Source organism: Nanorana parkeri, unplaced genomic scaffold (genome assembly GCF_000935625.1).
Source record: "Nanorana parkeri isolate BGI_ZX_2015 unplaced genomic scaffold, ASM93562v1 scaffold488, whole genome shotgun sequence".
NCBI classification, from domain to species: Eukaryota; Metazoa; Chordata; class Amphibia; order Anura; family Dicroglossidae; genus Nanorana; species Nanorana parkeri.
In genome coordinates, this window is record NW_017306756.1 from 137,190 (window position 1) to 151,735 (window position 14,546).

General features: G+C 44.9%; 1 protein-coding gene and 1 long non-coding RNA gene across 2 annotated transcripts in view; both read left to right on the forward strand.

The window, feature by feature from the left end:
* Positions 1–12,760, forward strand: part of LOC108790628 — a 105,812-nt gene extending 93,052 nt beyond the window's left edge. Inside the window, exon 2 of the long non-coding RNA XR_001941459.1 lies at positions 12,455–12,760. This is a non-coding gene — a long non-coding RNA (uncharacterized LOC108790628). The remainder of the gene's footprint in view (positions 1–12,454) is intronic.
* Positions 12,761–12,816: 56 nt separating this feature from the next.
* Positions 12,817–14,546, forward strand: part of SLC45A4 (solute carrier family 45 member 4) — a 55,133-nt gene continuing 53,403 nt past the window's right edge. The window contains exon 1 of the mRNA XM_018560933.1: positions 12,817–13,015. Coding sequence (XP_018416435.1) covers positions 12,934–13,015 — 82 coding nt within the window. The 5' untranslated portion in view covers positions 12,817–12,933. The remainder of the gene's footprint in view (positions 13,016–14,546) is intronic.

Here is a 14,546-nt window from a genome sequence, read left to right on the forward strand (position 1 = left end):
ACAAGCTATGTATTCATTAAACCATGTGAGGTGGATAGAAATGTATAGAGGTTGAGCATCAGCATCATACAATACCCAACAGTACGCTCTTTGATGTCTTGTGTGCCTTGATGGAAATACTACCGCGGCGTTTCCAATCTCTTGTTAGACCCGAACGGCGTTCCTTTAATGTGCTGAAATGTCGCGTAACTTGAACAGCGCTCGCTGATAACTGTCCGCCGCTCCAGCGAAATGTCAAGCCCTGTCAATGTCATTCAAGGCCACTTAACCTTTCCAGTCTCCTTCTCTAATACAATGGGCTCCCTGAACGCGTGAGACCGAATATGGAAAAGAAATCGCAGAGATCAGTTCGGTTTTCTGTTACCGGTCACTTTTTGTTTTTTGTTTTCCGTTCACCTTCATTATTTTTAGATATACAGGTGAAACTCGAATAATTAGAATATCGTGCAAAAGTAATTGCAGTAAGTGCTGCAAAAGGGGCCCAAACCAAGTACTGAGTACATATGCATGCTTGGACTTTTCAGAGGTCCGATATTGTTCTATGTACAATCCTTGTTTTATTGATTGCATGTAATAATCTACTTTTTTGAGGTTGTGGATTTGGGGTTCTTGGGGTTTTCATGAGCTGTAAGCCATAATCATCACAATGGTGACAAATCACGGCTTGAACTATCTTGCTTTGCATGTAATGAGTCTCTCTCATATATTAGTTTCACCGCATAAGTTGCATTTGTGAAATAAATGAACTTTGCACGATATTCTAATTATTCGAGTTTCACCTGTATTGTTAAAGGGAATTCCGGAACAAAACTTACCTTGTTGGCTTGACAATTGGCACCTTAAGCCCCCATTTGGCTACAGACACTATGAGGTGGCGGCAGCTCTTGCTATACTGGAGTACGAGAACCTTCAAAGGGATTGTGTCGGGTTGGAGGTATGGGAATTGCCATCTCTGATTTTTGTTACTGAAGAGGACCTGTATTGTGGAAGCTCAATAAACAGAAGCAGAGGGCAAAGACCTAGTCAGTAGTATTGCATGTGGTCTCTGCAGCTTATATTTTCCACATTACTGACCTGCTATGCGTTGGTCTGCACTGTATCTCTGTGTCAAAGGATCTGTGAGCGGATGGCACGGCTGTCTGGGCAGAGCCATGCACAGCAGCCAGAGTGGTCAGGTCCAGGCAGAAGTCTTGGCAGGTGGCAGGCAAGAGAGTAGTCAGGTCCTGGCAGGCAGCAGATGAGAGAGTAGTCAGGTCCAGGCAGAGCTCTTGGCAGGCAAGAGGGTAGTCAGGTCCTGGCAGGCATTACAAAACATAGTCCCCAGCACACCTGCCAGCTAACCTGCAGCAACACAAGTTACCTGTCAACAGGATGCATTAAAAACAGATGTTACACAAACCTTTGGCCAAAAATATGTAGAAGCCACGCTGCCCTGTTAAGGCTCCTCTGTGAAGTGTGGTCCATACTCTCTTTCGGAGTCTCCATGAGAGAGTAGCCAGGTCCAGGTAGAGCTCATGGCAGGCAAAAGCGTAGTCCAGGTCCTGGCAGGCAGCACAGATGAGAGAGTAGTCAGGTCCAGGAAGAGGTCGAGGCAGGTGGAAGGCAAGAGAACTCAGGTGCTGGCAGACTAGAGTGTAGTCAGGTCCAGGCAGAGGTCGTGGCACACAAGAGAGTAGTCAAGTTAGTCCAAGTCTACAAAAGAGCAGGAAAACAGGAGTAGTTGGGTCAATCCAGGTTGGCAATGGAAAGGCGATAGATGCAGATTTAAAGCTCCCAGGCACTCATGGGTCGCTGTCAAGAAGACACAACACCAGTCCCTTCAATACTGAGTACATATGCATGCTTGGACTTTTCAGAGGTCCGATATTGTTCTATGTACAATCCTTGTTTTATTGATTGCATGTAATAATCTACTTTTTTGAGGTTGTGGATTTGGGGTTCTTGGGGTTTTCATGAGCTGTAAGCCATAATCATCACAATGGTGACAAATCACGGCTTGAACTATCTTGCTTTGCATGTAATGAGTCTCTCTCATATATTAGTTTCACCGCATAAGTTGCATTTGTGAAATAAATGAACTTTGCACGATATTCTAATTATTCGAGTTTCACCTGTATTGTTAAAGGGAATTCCGGAACAAAACTTACCTTGTTGGCTTGACAATTGGCACCTTAAGCCCCCATTTGGCTACAGACACTATGAGGTGGCGGCAGCTCTTGCTATACTGGAGTACGAGAACCTTCAAAGGGATTGTGTCGGGTTGGAGGTATGGGAATTGCCATCTCTGATTTTTGTTACTGAAGAGGACCTGTATTGTGGAAGCTCAATAAACAGAAGCAGAGGGCAAAGACCTAGTCAGTAGTATTGCATGTGGTCTCTGCAGCTTATATTTTCCACATTACTGACCTGCTATGCGTTGGTCTGCACTGTATCTCTGTGTCAAAGGATCTGTGAGCGGATGGCACGGCTGTCTGGGCAGAGCCATGCACAGCAGCCAGAGTGGTCAGGTCCAGGCAGAAGTCTTGGCAGGTGGCAGGCAAGAGAGTAGTCAGGTCCTGGCAGGCAGCAGATGAGAGAGTAGTCAGGTCCAGGCAGAGCTCTTGGCAGGCAAGAGGGTAGTCAGGTCCTGGCAGGCATTACAAAACATAGTCCCCAGCACACCTGCCAGCTAACCTGCAGCAACACAAGTTACCTGTCAACAGGATGCATTAAAAACAGATGTTACACAAACCTTTGGCCAAAAATATGTAGAAGCCACGCTGCCCTGTTAAGGCTCCTCTGTGAAGTGTGGTCCATACTCTCTTTCGGAGTCTCCATGAGAGAGTAGCCAGGTCCAGGTAGAGCTCATGGCAGGCAAAAGCGTAGTCCAGGTCCTGGCAGGCAGCACAGATGAGAGAGTAGTCAGGTCCAGGAAGAGGTCGAGGCAGGTGGAAGGCAAGAGAACTCAGGTGCTGGCAGACTAGAGTGTAGTCAGGTCCAGGCAGAGGTCGTGGCACACAAGAGAGTAGTCAAGTTAGTCCAAGTCTACAAAAGAGCAGGAAAACAGGAGTAGTTGGGTCAATCCAGGTTGGCAATGGAAAGGCGATAGATGCAGATTTAAAGCTCCCAGGCACTCATGGGTCGCTGTCAAGAAGACACAACACCAGTCCCTTCAAAGACTAGTACCAAAACACCTTCTTGGTCCAGGAGCACCCTCACCGTCTCTGGTGCTTGCAGCCGCTCACACAAACAGGTACCCATCCTGGATTCGCAATCTTGGGATAATCAATGGAAGTCCTGGAAGAAGTCCCATAGATACTGTGCCTGTAGAGCCGTATTAGAACTCCTGTGGGGTTTTTCCTGCTATTAGGATCTTCGTCAAAGAGCTTTAGCCGCGCGATTTCCCCAGAAAGGCAGTAAAGGAGAATTAACAGGGACACAGGCAAAAATGAAAGTTTTTTTTTTTTTTTTTCCAGGGTTTTCTGTAAATCCACTCATTTGGGCAGACTCTTGCGCTATGGTTGTTGGTGGTTCTAAAAGAGATTGTGCAACCTGTAACATGTATGGTGATCGTAAAGGAGCCAGTATTGTACAACCAAGGCCGTTTCATGTGTGACCAGCTATAGGCCCAGGTCTGAGATCCAAGGCTGATGTTGTATTATCCCCATCTTGTTGATGATCTTTTTCACCTGCTTTGCACCAGCTCACTTCCATCTTTAGTCAATCGGCCTCTTGTAATAACATGAACATCGTCACTGTTCCTGAAAGCATTTGGCACAAAGCAAAATACATTGTTACATTTCATTGAGCTAGCTTTGCTGGTTTGATTACGAAAATAATTATGGAAATGCCAGCATGTAATGTAAGCCTCGGGGAAAAAGCTTAATTTTTTTATAAACTCATGCAAGTTTTGGCACGAATCGACTGTCTAATCTTGTGAAATTACTTTTAAAGGCACACTCCAGACAAAACGGAAAATGAAGCTCTGAGATTAATATGAGGGAAGGCCAGTCCTATCTGAAAAGGTCTTATTTTCATCCAGTCATAGCTGTAGTGCACCCATCCACCCCACTTTGTAGTCTGGTGATCTGAGAACCCCTTCAGCTGGACTGTTTTAAATGCAGGACAATTGTTCCCAGATGCACCTTCTATAGACTCCTTGCTGTCTTTCACCAAAAGAAAGCTTGGGCCATTGGAGCTTCATGATCACAGTCCCCAATCAAATTCAAAGCTGCCTTGGAAATTTGAGAGATTTAGGTTACATGGCTTGTGGCAATGTAGATTTTCTATATGGCCGGGTGAGGTGAGCCTGAGTACATCAGGGCTTGGATTGTATTTCTAGACTATATGTGCCTGTACCAGCAAGGGACACATAGATAAGTATTTATGGAAGTATACACGGATGTGTCCTTATGGACACGCAGTAAAGGTAGGGGAAACCCAACACCTAGATACCCAGCTGGTGATTTTTCAGCAGTTGACCAATCTATGACAAACCATAGCTGCCTAAACACTGCTTGGTTAAGGTACAGCAAAAGAACGGGAGGAACATTACCCCTATCATTGGTGTCGGTGGGCAGAATAGTAACCCTACCGTTGGTGTCCGTGAGAGGAATATTACCCCTATCGTTGGTGTCAGTGAGAGGAGCAGTGCCCAAGGGACTGGTTAGTGGCAAGCAAAGGGATGCATCTGCCCAACGGGCTGCAGTCTGAGGAACCATTTTAGATGATTGGGCACCTTTAACCTTGTGGACCAGTATTGTGAAGGCCCTTTTTAGTTCCAGGTGCTAATGTGTATAAAGCCAGCTCCACTCCATAAAGACATGGTTTGGTGAGTTTGTGAACGCTACTCGAGTTCCTCTCCACCATAAGCCTGACCGCAACCCTATTGAACACCTTTGGGATGAATTTGAACGTTGCGAGCTAGACCTTCTCCTTCAACATCAGTACCTGCCCTAACAAACGGTTATGCATTCTGCACAAATTCCCACAGACGCACTCCAAAAGTAAAGTCCTCCCAGAAGAACGCGGTCTGTAAAATCAGCAGAGTTGGGAGGAGAGTGCACAGCTGCATATCAATACCCATGGTTGTTGGAATGGGATGTCCAGAAAACTCACGTAGGTGTGTTGGTCAGGTGTCCACAAACATTTGGCCATATAGTTTATCTAAATCCACTTGACCCCTGATTGTCCTTGAAATCACTTGGGACCTGAAATGTCATTCACTTTTTTTTAGCGTTTGGGAGTAAGAACATGTTTTCAGATGCTTTGCATTGTGCTGGACAGAATTACCAAACTCGAGTGTGAGCACCGCTTTTTGGATACAGTAAGACCTAGAAGGAGCGATAGGGGGAAACTCCACCACTGTGACCTGGCCAAAACCTTAGGATCAATGTCATTGGTCACAAAATAAATCATTGTCAGGGTTATTCACAAAAGGGTGTAGAGTTTGGAGAAGGCCGGAGAAGTGAACAATCTAGGCCGAAATAGCTGATTTGGAGAAATTCCCCAATTCAGCGATGTTGTCCTAGTTTGTTCACTTCTCCGGCCTCCTCCAAACTCTTCACCCTTTTGTGAGTGTGTTTTGTGTGTGTTTGAAAAAGACTGATGTCTATTAAGTTTACCTCCTTGATTAGAAAGATGTTAATAATCCTCCCAAACAAGTTCATGTTGGACCCGAATCCCGTTGTCTGAATGTACACTTCCAGGCCACTGCCACCTCAAATTTGTGTCTGACCTGTCTTTTCATAACAGAAGATGTATTGCTGCACTCCTTACTGGAATTGGTGACCTGCAAAATGCAAGTGGGTTCTCGTAGTGACCACGGATGTCGCTGTGATATACATGTAGTTTTCCAAGGATGTCACCAGCACACCGTAATCTTTGTATAATCGGCAAAAGTCAATTTACTGAAAAACAATTGCCATTCAAATACGAGCGCTTTTCGGGCCGCACAGGGTCCCCTTCATCATTCTGAGCCTGATGAAGGGGGACCCTGTGTGGCCCCGAAAGCCCTTGCATTTGCATGGCAATTGTTTTTCAGTAAATGGACTTTTGCTGATTACACAAAAGATAATGGTGTGCTGGTGGCATCCTTTAAAAACGACATGACGGTCTTTCATTCTTCTCAAATTTCCTTCTAAATATTGCTGGTGAGAACCTACATAACCTACTATCAGTTATCATAAATCTGTGGTCCCTATGAGGAGGACAAGCAAAGGGCTCTGTGGTCCCTATGAGGAGGACAAGCAAAGGGCTCTGTGGTCCCTATGAGGAGGACAAGCAAAGGGCTCTGTGGTCCCTATGAGGAGGACAAGCAAAGGGCTCTGTGGTCCCTATGAGGAGGACAAGCAAAGGGCTCTGTGGTCCCTATGAGGAGGTCTAGCAAAGGGCTCTGTGGTCCCTATGAGGAGGTCTAGCAAAGGGCTCTGTGCATTACAAAACAAGATTTGGAAGTATTGCAGACTAGATCAGGAAATTGTGACGTAACACACAGCATTGCGGGCTCAGAATCTGCAACCTTTCACATGATGTGAGTATGGGTAGGAATTGATGCTTCGCCTCTAAGTAGAAATGCATACAGCAAACGAGCCATGGGAAGAAGAGAAGGCTAGGTCAGCGTATTGAAAGCGCACATTTCAATGTTGCCTGAATCACATTGTAAAGCTGCAATTACGTGGGAGAAGTCTGCCTGGAATAGGAAGACGCTGTGCCGGAGTTTTCATCTCTGTAACCAATGCCGCCATTTTCTGCACAACTGACTATACCTTTCTATAGTGGCAATGGTCGGTGTGCTGGATTTAACACCGGCATCTATAAAGGGACCTTTGGCTGCAGAAATACAGAAGCTGCTACTGTTGATTTATCTTTGAAAGGTTTCAGCTTCGGAGGTGTCTTCTTGATCCCACTAGCTAGAGAGTCGCTGGCCTTATCCTGGCTTCAGGTCAGCTGCTTTGTTATTGAAAGTGTATGCTCCGATGTCTTTACTTCACTGACAAGTCTCTGAACTGGGACAGTCCTAAGAAGATCAAGCATCCCAAAAGCTGATGTATACCATGGTACAGATCAAGTGGCTTGCCAAATAGTAGAATGACAGCCTGAGCCAGGCACATTCAGCCATGACAGCCCCCTTATTTCAATCCCGACAGGTTCTTGTTAAAAGTGACGCTGTCAGCCCAGAAATGTAGGAGCTGCCACTGCGTATTTGTTTTTTGTACTTTTGACCCTGGCTTCACTATTTAGTGAATCGCTGACCTGGAACAAGTATATGAAGAGTGAAGTCGGAGAAGTCCTGCTTATTTGCTCTATACCACTCTATATGCTTTTATGCTATAAAAGCATTAACCCTTACCTGCAAGCAGCCCAGAGTGTACAAGCAGCCAATCACAGTTGTGTAGCCATGCCCTCTTTGCAGGAGCTTGATCTGTGTCCTGGCAGAGACACCAATTGGATGGCTTTGCTTTAGGGCTGATTTACATGTATGCATGAATGCGCACGTGTTACTGCAGTGACTGGCAGCATACGGTAATGTGTTGACACGATGTGGTGCCATCCATTTTGAGTAGCACTGCAACGCACCCAGGCAATGCACATTGCGGCAAAAATTTTGTGATGCATCTGATTTTTGAGACATTTTGGTGCCTTAGACGCTCATCATTTCAACGGTCTGCCTTAATGCAACCCATGTTAACGCGTGAACATTAATAAACTGCGCAAATGTAAATAAGACCTGCAAATTTGAAAAACCAGTCGGCCAGCTGGTGTCCCTGGGCACCAACATTAGGGCTTATGCACATGCGTTCAAGTCAGAACAGATTTTCTCCCCATACAAGTCAATGGCAATATTAAAGCAGCTTGATTGAAAAAAGGAGAAGAAGCAGGTCAGGTCAAAAACTCAGAAGGATCTCCGAAGCTTCTTAGATTGTTCTCCAATACCATTTGGGTAGCAGATTACATTAAAGGACACTGGGGCTGAAGATAATTTCCCAAAACTCAGGAGCTTTTGTATTAATGTGAGGAAGCAGCAGTGTAGATAATGAACCCATCGTACTGACCATCTCTGACCTTTTTTGGAGTTTTGAGTCTGCTGTTAGCTTGCCTGACGCTTTTACAAAGCAGATAGTATCAGGAGAGGAGGAATGAGGGACTGGGTGCTCCAGTTTGCAATTAAAGAAGAAATTGTAAATCTGCAAGACCACAAAGGTGGCCCATTGCTAAGGCCCACTAGCCCATATACCAGGGAAGCTGTAGCCCACGTGCAGCTGTCTGTAGGTCTCTGTTAGAACATTTTTGGTACCGACAGCAGATACAGAACAAGATGGCTGGAGTCCCGCGGGCTATAAAATGTGCTGGACAATGACTGTTAATCTGTAGTCCAGAGGGAAGTCACATGATCTGGCAGCCGTCGCCCTTTATGTTCATAAACAGAACAATAGAGGAAGTTGTTGATTCCACTATTCTTGTTTCATGTGTCCAGATAGTGACATCCTGACTCTGAACCAAAATACTTATCATTCTATATATTATAAGAAGGAAGCTGGACTGCCATTTATCGATACGGGTTAGCAATAGTCCGCAGTGTATGGCCCGTTTCAGGTTGACGTATGCTTTCTGCTACCTATCGGAGTTTATTGAAAGCCGTATTTTTGTAAATTTTTTTTAGTTATTGATATTGTTAAAATATTTTTGCACACGGGGCTCTAAAACACAATAGAAAGGGCAGCACATCGTATCTATGAACTGCCTGGCCAAAAAAAGTTACACATTCTATTTCATTGGACCGCCTTTAGCTTTGATTACGGCACGCATTCGCCATGGCATCATTTTGATAAGCTTATGCAATGTCGCAACATTTATTTCCATCCAGAGTTGCATTAATTTTTCACCAAGATCTTGTAGTGATGATGGGAGAATCGGACCTCCTTTGTAAAGTCTTCTCCAGCACATCCCAAAGATTCTGGACTCTCCAAAGGTCTGTACTCCTGTGGTGGCCAATCCATGTGAGAAAATGATGTCTCATGTGTCCTGATCTTCTTTTATATCTTTATCTGTAACATATAAATCAAGGCAATAGGACTTGCTGTTGTTTTTCTTGAAGACATTTCACTGGTCATTTGACCAGCTTTCTCAATTCAGAAGCACGTAGAGAAGCACAGAGACCCTGTGATGTATGTAATGAAAATGGAAAAGTTTTATTTAAAAATCTATTGGCCTGTAAACTGTAAATGGAAGGGGGGGGAGGGGTGGTGGTGGTGGTGACGTGAGCAAGGATAGACTTCAGTTTCAGGCTTGGATCAGATACCGGCGATCCCGGGATGCGGGTCCCGGGACCGCGTGATCGTATGTGAGTGCACACAGTGATTGCCGTGTGGCCCAATTGATTTCAATGGGGTTATATCCACGTGGCAATCGCTGAAAAAAAGGTACAAGTACCGCTTTTTTTTGTGCCACACACCGCACGGTTTTTTTAACCGTCATTGCATGGCCGGTATCCCACGCGATCTGCCTGTCGTGGTTGGGCTGCCATTAGAAAATAATGGCACCTCCCAGCGCTATCGGCGGTTTTGTGCGATTCCGTGGCCATCCGTGCGGTTTCGTGCACGATTGCCGGCTGGTTGCGGATTGCTCCAGTGTGAACCTGCCCTTAATTGGTTAAATGTTCTCTGTGGTGTGCGAGATATGCGTTTTCTGGTGAATGCGCTTTTCAACATTGTATCCTCTGTGAATACGATTAGACTTTCTCGCCCTTCCTCTAATAATCATCACAATAATTCCGTGCTTCCTGTGCACTGGGACCGAGGAAAGAATACGGCGTATAACATTAGTCAGCTCTGAGTCAGGCTGTGTAGAATAGAAAGGATGGAGCTCACCTCGTCCTGGGTGGAAGATTACTCGCTGATTCTATTTTAAAAGATTTTTTTAAATGCGTGTTCTGCGTCACCACACTGTACTCAGGAAGATGAAGTAATATGACTGCGATACGGTCAAAAATGTGGGAGCCTCCTGGCTACTCTAAAGGGTCAGCCCACCAAAATGTTATAGTTTTAATTGTAGGTGGAGACTGAGTCACCGTCTTATAGCTCTTGAGGACTCCAGCATTGAGATCTCCTTGTCATGGTGGAGGTGTTCCCACTGTTCGTGGAGCCTTCTCTGCAATATGAAATAGCTATCCAGTAGGGAGAGTGGGGTAACCCATTCATAACGGCTGAATCAGGTGTGTAAAGCCAGGATTTCGAGAGACCTCACTGCTAGTGTCCCATCTGCAGCATCTACCAGTAAGTACAATTTCTATTTTTATACGGACTAACACTGTAAGCCCTGGTTCACACCTAGGCGTATTGCATATGCGCGTCTGTCGCCATTCGCGGTAAAAAAGTTGCGCCACAAACGCGCGTTTCCGAAGGCTACTTGGCTGTATCCCAATGGAAACGCGCAACAAAACGGCCCAAAGTAGTACCTGTACCTTTTCAGGCGTGGGCCGCTTTGTAGCGCGTTAGGGACGGGCGGAAATACGCCAAGGTGGGAACGAGACCATTGAATACAATGGGATTTATATTTTTGAGCGTTTTGTAGAGCGTTCGTCGAGCGTAGAACGCGCTACAAAACGTTCAGGTGTGAACGAGGGCTTATGGCCAACTCCGGGCAATGCTAAGAAAACATTACTTTGTCCCACACCCAAGCAGATGAAGAATGTATTGCTTGTTTTTTTTCCTGGAGGGTAATACAACACAGAGTAAAACTTCCTTTACTCCATGGTCCTGCAGTTTGGTTCCTCCCCATTTGGTTTCTCCCGATTGGTTCCATTTGAGGACCACCCACCCCCCTTCCTCAACTTTTCTTGGCAGTTTCCAACCCATTTTGTTATCGCCACTCTCTCCAACATCAATATTAGACATGTAGCCACCAATGTTCTGCATTGTACATGCTGACATAGAGTGCCCATCCTCATCCAGGCACTGAAGAGTAGAGGCAAAATGAGTGATGAAGGGGATCTTGTGAGACCCCGAAACGTGGCTTTTTGATGCATTGCGCTACGTCTCATGTGTCAATAAACAGACGCCATTGATTCATTACTGGAGTGCCGTTGTCTATGTTATTCTCTATGGCGATTGACACACAGGATACGAAACTGTTGAATATCCATGTCCTGTAGTCCCCTTTTAAGATGTCTTCCACATCAGGCCGTCCATTACTTCACCATCTTGATACTCAGCGCAGTATATGAAAAGGAGAGGACGCATAGCGTGAAACCGCTCGACAATTTATTCATAAAAGCATTTAAAATAACTCTCATTCGTTGGTGCTTGCCAGCTCTTCTACAGAAACATAAGTGTCCCACGCTCTCTGCTGGTCCGCCGAGAGAGTGTGTACCAATACTTCCTGATTAGCATGAAACTTCAAATTAGTTGATTGGGGTGGAGTAAGTTTTTGTGATGCAGTGTGTGTGTGTGTGTGTGTCATGTCTTTTTGAGGCAGGAAGTATTGGGAAATCTCCATAACAGATGAACCCCAGACCTAACCAATCACTTTAAAAAAAACATTGAGAGTTTGATTATTTTACGGTCTCTATGATAATTGGTCACTGGAATAGGAAGTTATGGGATATCTTCTTAGCAGGGATACAGCAGTCAAAATTTCACACTGGTCAAATATGCAGATAGCTGCTTTTTTTTATGCTTTCCAGGGCTGACTGCAGACAGGCTGAATGTAAACAAAGCTGTGTTTTTACATTAAAATGTTTTTTTATTATAGTTATCAGAGATTGTACATTTTGTTTTTCAACTGTGATCACAGAATACTTCTTTGTAACTCATTGGTTCCATGATTCTTGCCAGCACCCTGGAGCATCATAAGCAGGATTTTCTCATTTGCTTTCTAGCTCTCCATCAGATTCTCTTAGTCCCCTCATCTGTTTTATCTCTCCTCCGATGTCCGTCTGTCTGTCTGTGTGTGTCTCTCACTCTCTCTCATGCTTCCCATCAGTCTCTTTCGTCCTACCCATCTCTCTCGCATTCATCCTACTTATCTCTCTCTTTCGTCCTACCCATATCTCTCTCGCTTTCATGCTACCCATGTCTCTCTCTTTCTCTCTCGTCCTACCCATCTTTCTTTCTCTTTCATGCTACCCAGCAGTCTCTTTTATCCTACCCATGCCTCTCTCTCTCTTTCGTCCCACTTATCTCTTGCGCATTCATCCTACCCCCATCTCTCTCGCGCGTTCGTCCTACCCCCATCTCTCGCTCTCTCTCTCGCGTTTGTCCTACCCCCATTTCTCTCTCTCGCGTCCATCGTACCCCCATCTCTCTCTCTCTCGCGCTCTCTCTCTTCCTACCATTTATCCTACTAAGGTATCCTCTGCGATGTCCTCTTACAGATCTCTCCCTCTCTGTCTGCCTTCTTTTTTTACATTTCCTCCTTTTTTTTTTTTTTCTCCTTTCACATTGTAACTTTTTTTGTGTCTGTTTTTGGTTTGCAGATTAATCAGCCACTCGATGGGGAGTAACCGTGGATCACCTGTTCGTGTCGCCTTCCCAGCCTGCAAGAGCCACACAAAGAGTTTTACCACTTCTTCTATAGAGATTATGAAACTGGTATTAACTGAATGGCAATTATGGATTTTTAACTCTAATTCACAGTAAACCATTAAGCCATATGTTTGAATTAGTACCAAATACCGTTCTCTCTCGCGCAAGTGTATTGACAAAGGCAAAACACCTACTTGAATGCAGTGGAATATAAGTATTAATTGCATGAGGAACGTGACGAAAGCTGAACAAAAAAAGAAGTCTTTATTTATCTTTGAAGAGATATAGTATTCAAATTTATATAAATTCTATGCAAGTTCGGGACCTGTCTTTGACTAAGCTGAAGAAAGAAGAGACCAAAGAGACTGAAAGCAGGGATGAGACTATCAGCGAGAGCTCTATTGACCGCATCCCTATCCGTCTCTGGGTCATGAACGGGGCGGTGATGTTTGGTCGGGAGTTCTGCTACGCCATGGAGACAGCTTTGGTGACGCCGGTTCTGTTGCAAATTGGTAAGAGTTTTTTTTTTTTTTTTCTTTAAAAAATAAAAATAAAGTCAATGCCACCTTTCGTGATGATTGTTTTGTGAGCCAGCATGCAAAAAAACAGTGGTCAGCCTCGCTTAACGGAGAGACTACAACTGGTGATATTCAACATGAAGAGTCAATAATTTAATATTAAAGCTATTTCAAATGCTGATGAAATCCTTTACAATGGATGCTGCTCCTTGATGTTTAAAAGGTTTTAGCTTCCCGCAGAATCAGCTGGTTCCCTTAGAACTGGACCTAATAATATTCTGCTTTAGGGTGGCTCCTTATCCCTTGAAGGGTCCTATGGAGTCACCTATGTGTGTGCTACCCTGTTTCCCCGAAAATAAGACCTACCCCAAAAATAAGACCTAGTTTGGTGGTAGCATGTGAGGGGGAACTTGCAGGAGAGATGGTATCAGCCTGCAGTGACATACTGTATTAAGGGGATGACAGGGGACTCCCTCCAGACAGCGCAGTGACAGGGAGCACTCCAGTACCATACTTCACCAACTGCTGTCCCCCTGAAGGTACTGCTTAATGTAATGGTACTGTGTACCGGTAAATGGTGCCGTACTTTACCACGCTGTCCACTGTCTGATGTCCCCACTGCTGCACCGCTGGTATCGCTGTCCCTGATGACAAAGGATGCCGGCGCTGTAGAAAGCAAGGCTGCGGAGGGAGCAGAGCCGCAATAGCCAATATTCCTCTAGAGCGCCAGTTACTGTGACAGTCTGAGTGATACCAGATAACTTTAGATTGTTGTACATTTTGTTGCACATTAAAAAAAAAATAAGACATCCCCTGAAAATAAGACCTAGTGTGTTTTTTGGGGGCAAAAAAAATATAAGACAGTGTCTTATTTTCGTGGAAACACGGTAGTAAGCCGTGTGTATCTCCACAGACAGGCACAGGAGGGCAAGACACACTCCGCTGCTCCCTCCCCTTCCTCCCTGCTCCAAGCTAGCAGATGACCTTTTTTTTGGAGACTGCTCTGTCCCTTGTGATCTTGTACCGGATGGGAATTTCGGGGAGAGAGTTGGAGCTGTTTTGGATACATGATCCCTATAAGTGCTTAGGCAAAAAATGGAAATAAATACTCTGCTGGGCAATGCATGTTTATATGATCTAGTCCTATTAGTGAAAAAAGAATGAGTGTTTAATACTTCTTTTAGGTTCCACTACGTGAGTGTATGTATAATGTAACACGTGCCATTGTATAAATAGGCAACACTATAAATGCTTTTAGAAATACATTATTTAGATGCCAGCAAAGTGGGGGTGTCAGCCCAAAGAATTTATTTTTCCTTTAAAGAGGTCTCACCATAATTCCCAAATAGTTGTGGAATCCTCCAGGGGACAAGTGCACGGAGCACTTTGTCCCGTTCTGATCTGTGGCTGCATTGTGCAATAAAAGCCCCCTTTTTTTCCCCCTGTTATTGCTGGCTGTCAACTCCACCCCAAGCTAAAGCACAATTTATGGGCTTTCCTATTGAGGGGGGGGGGGGGGGGGCGA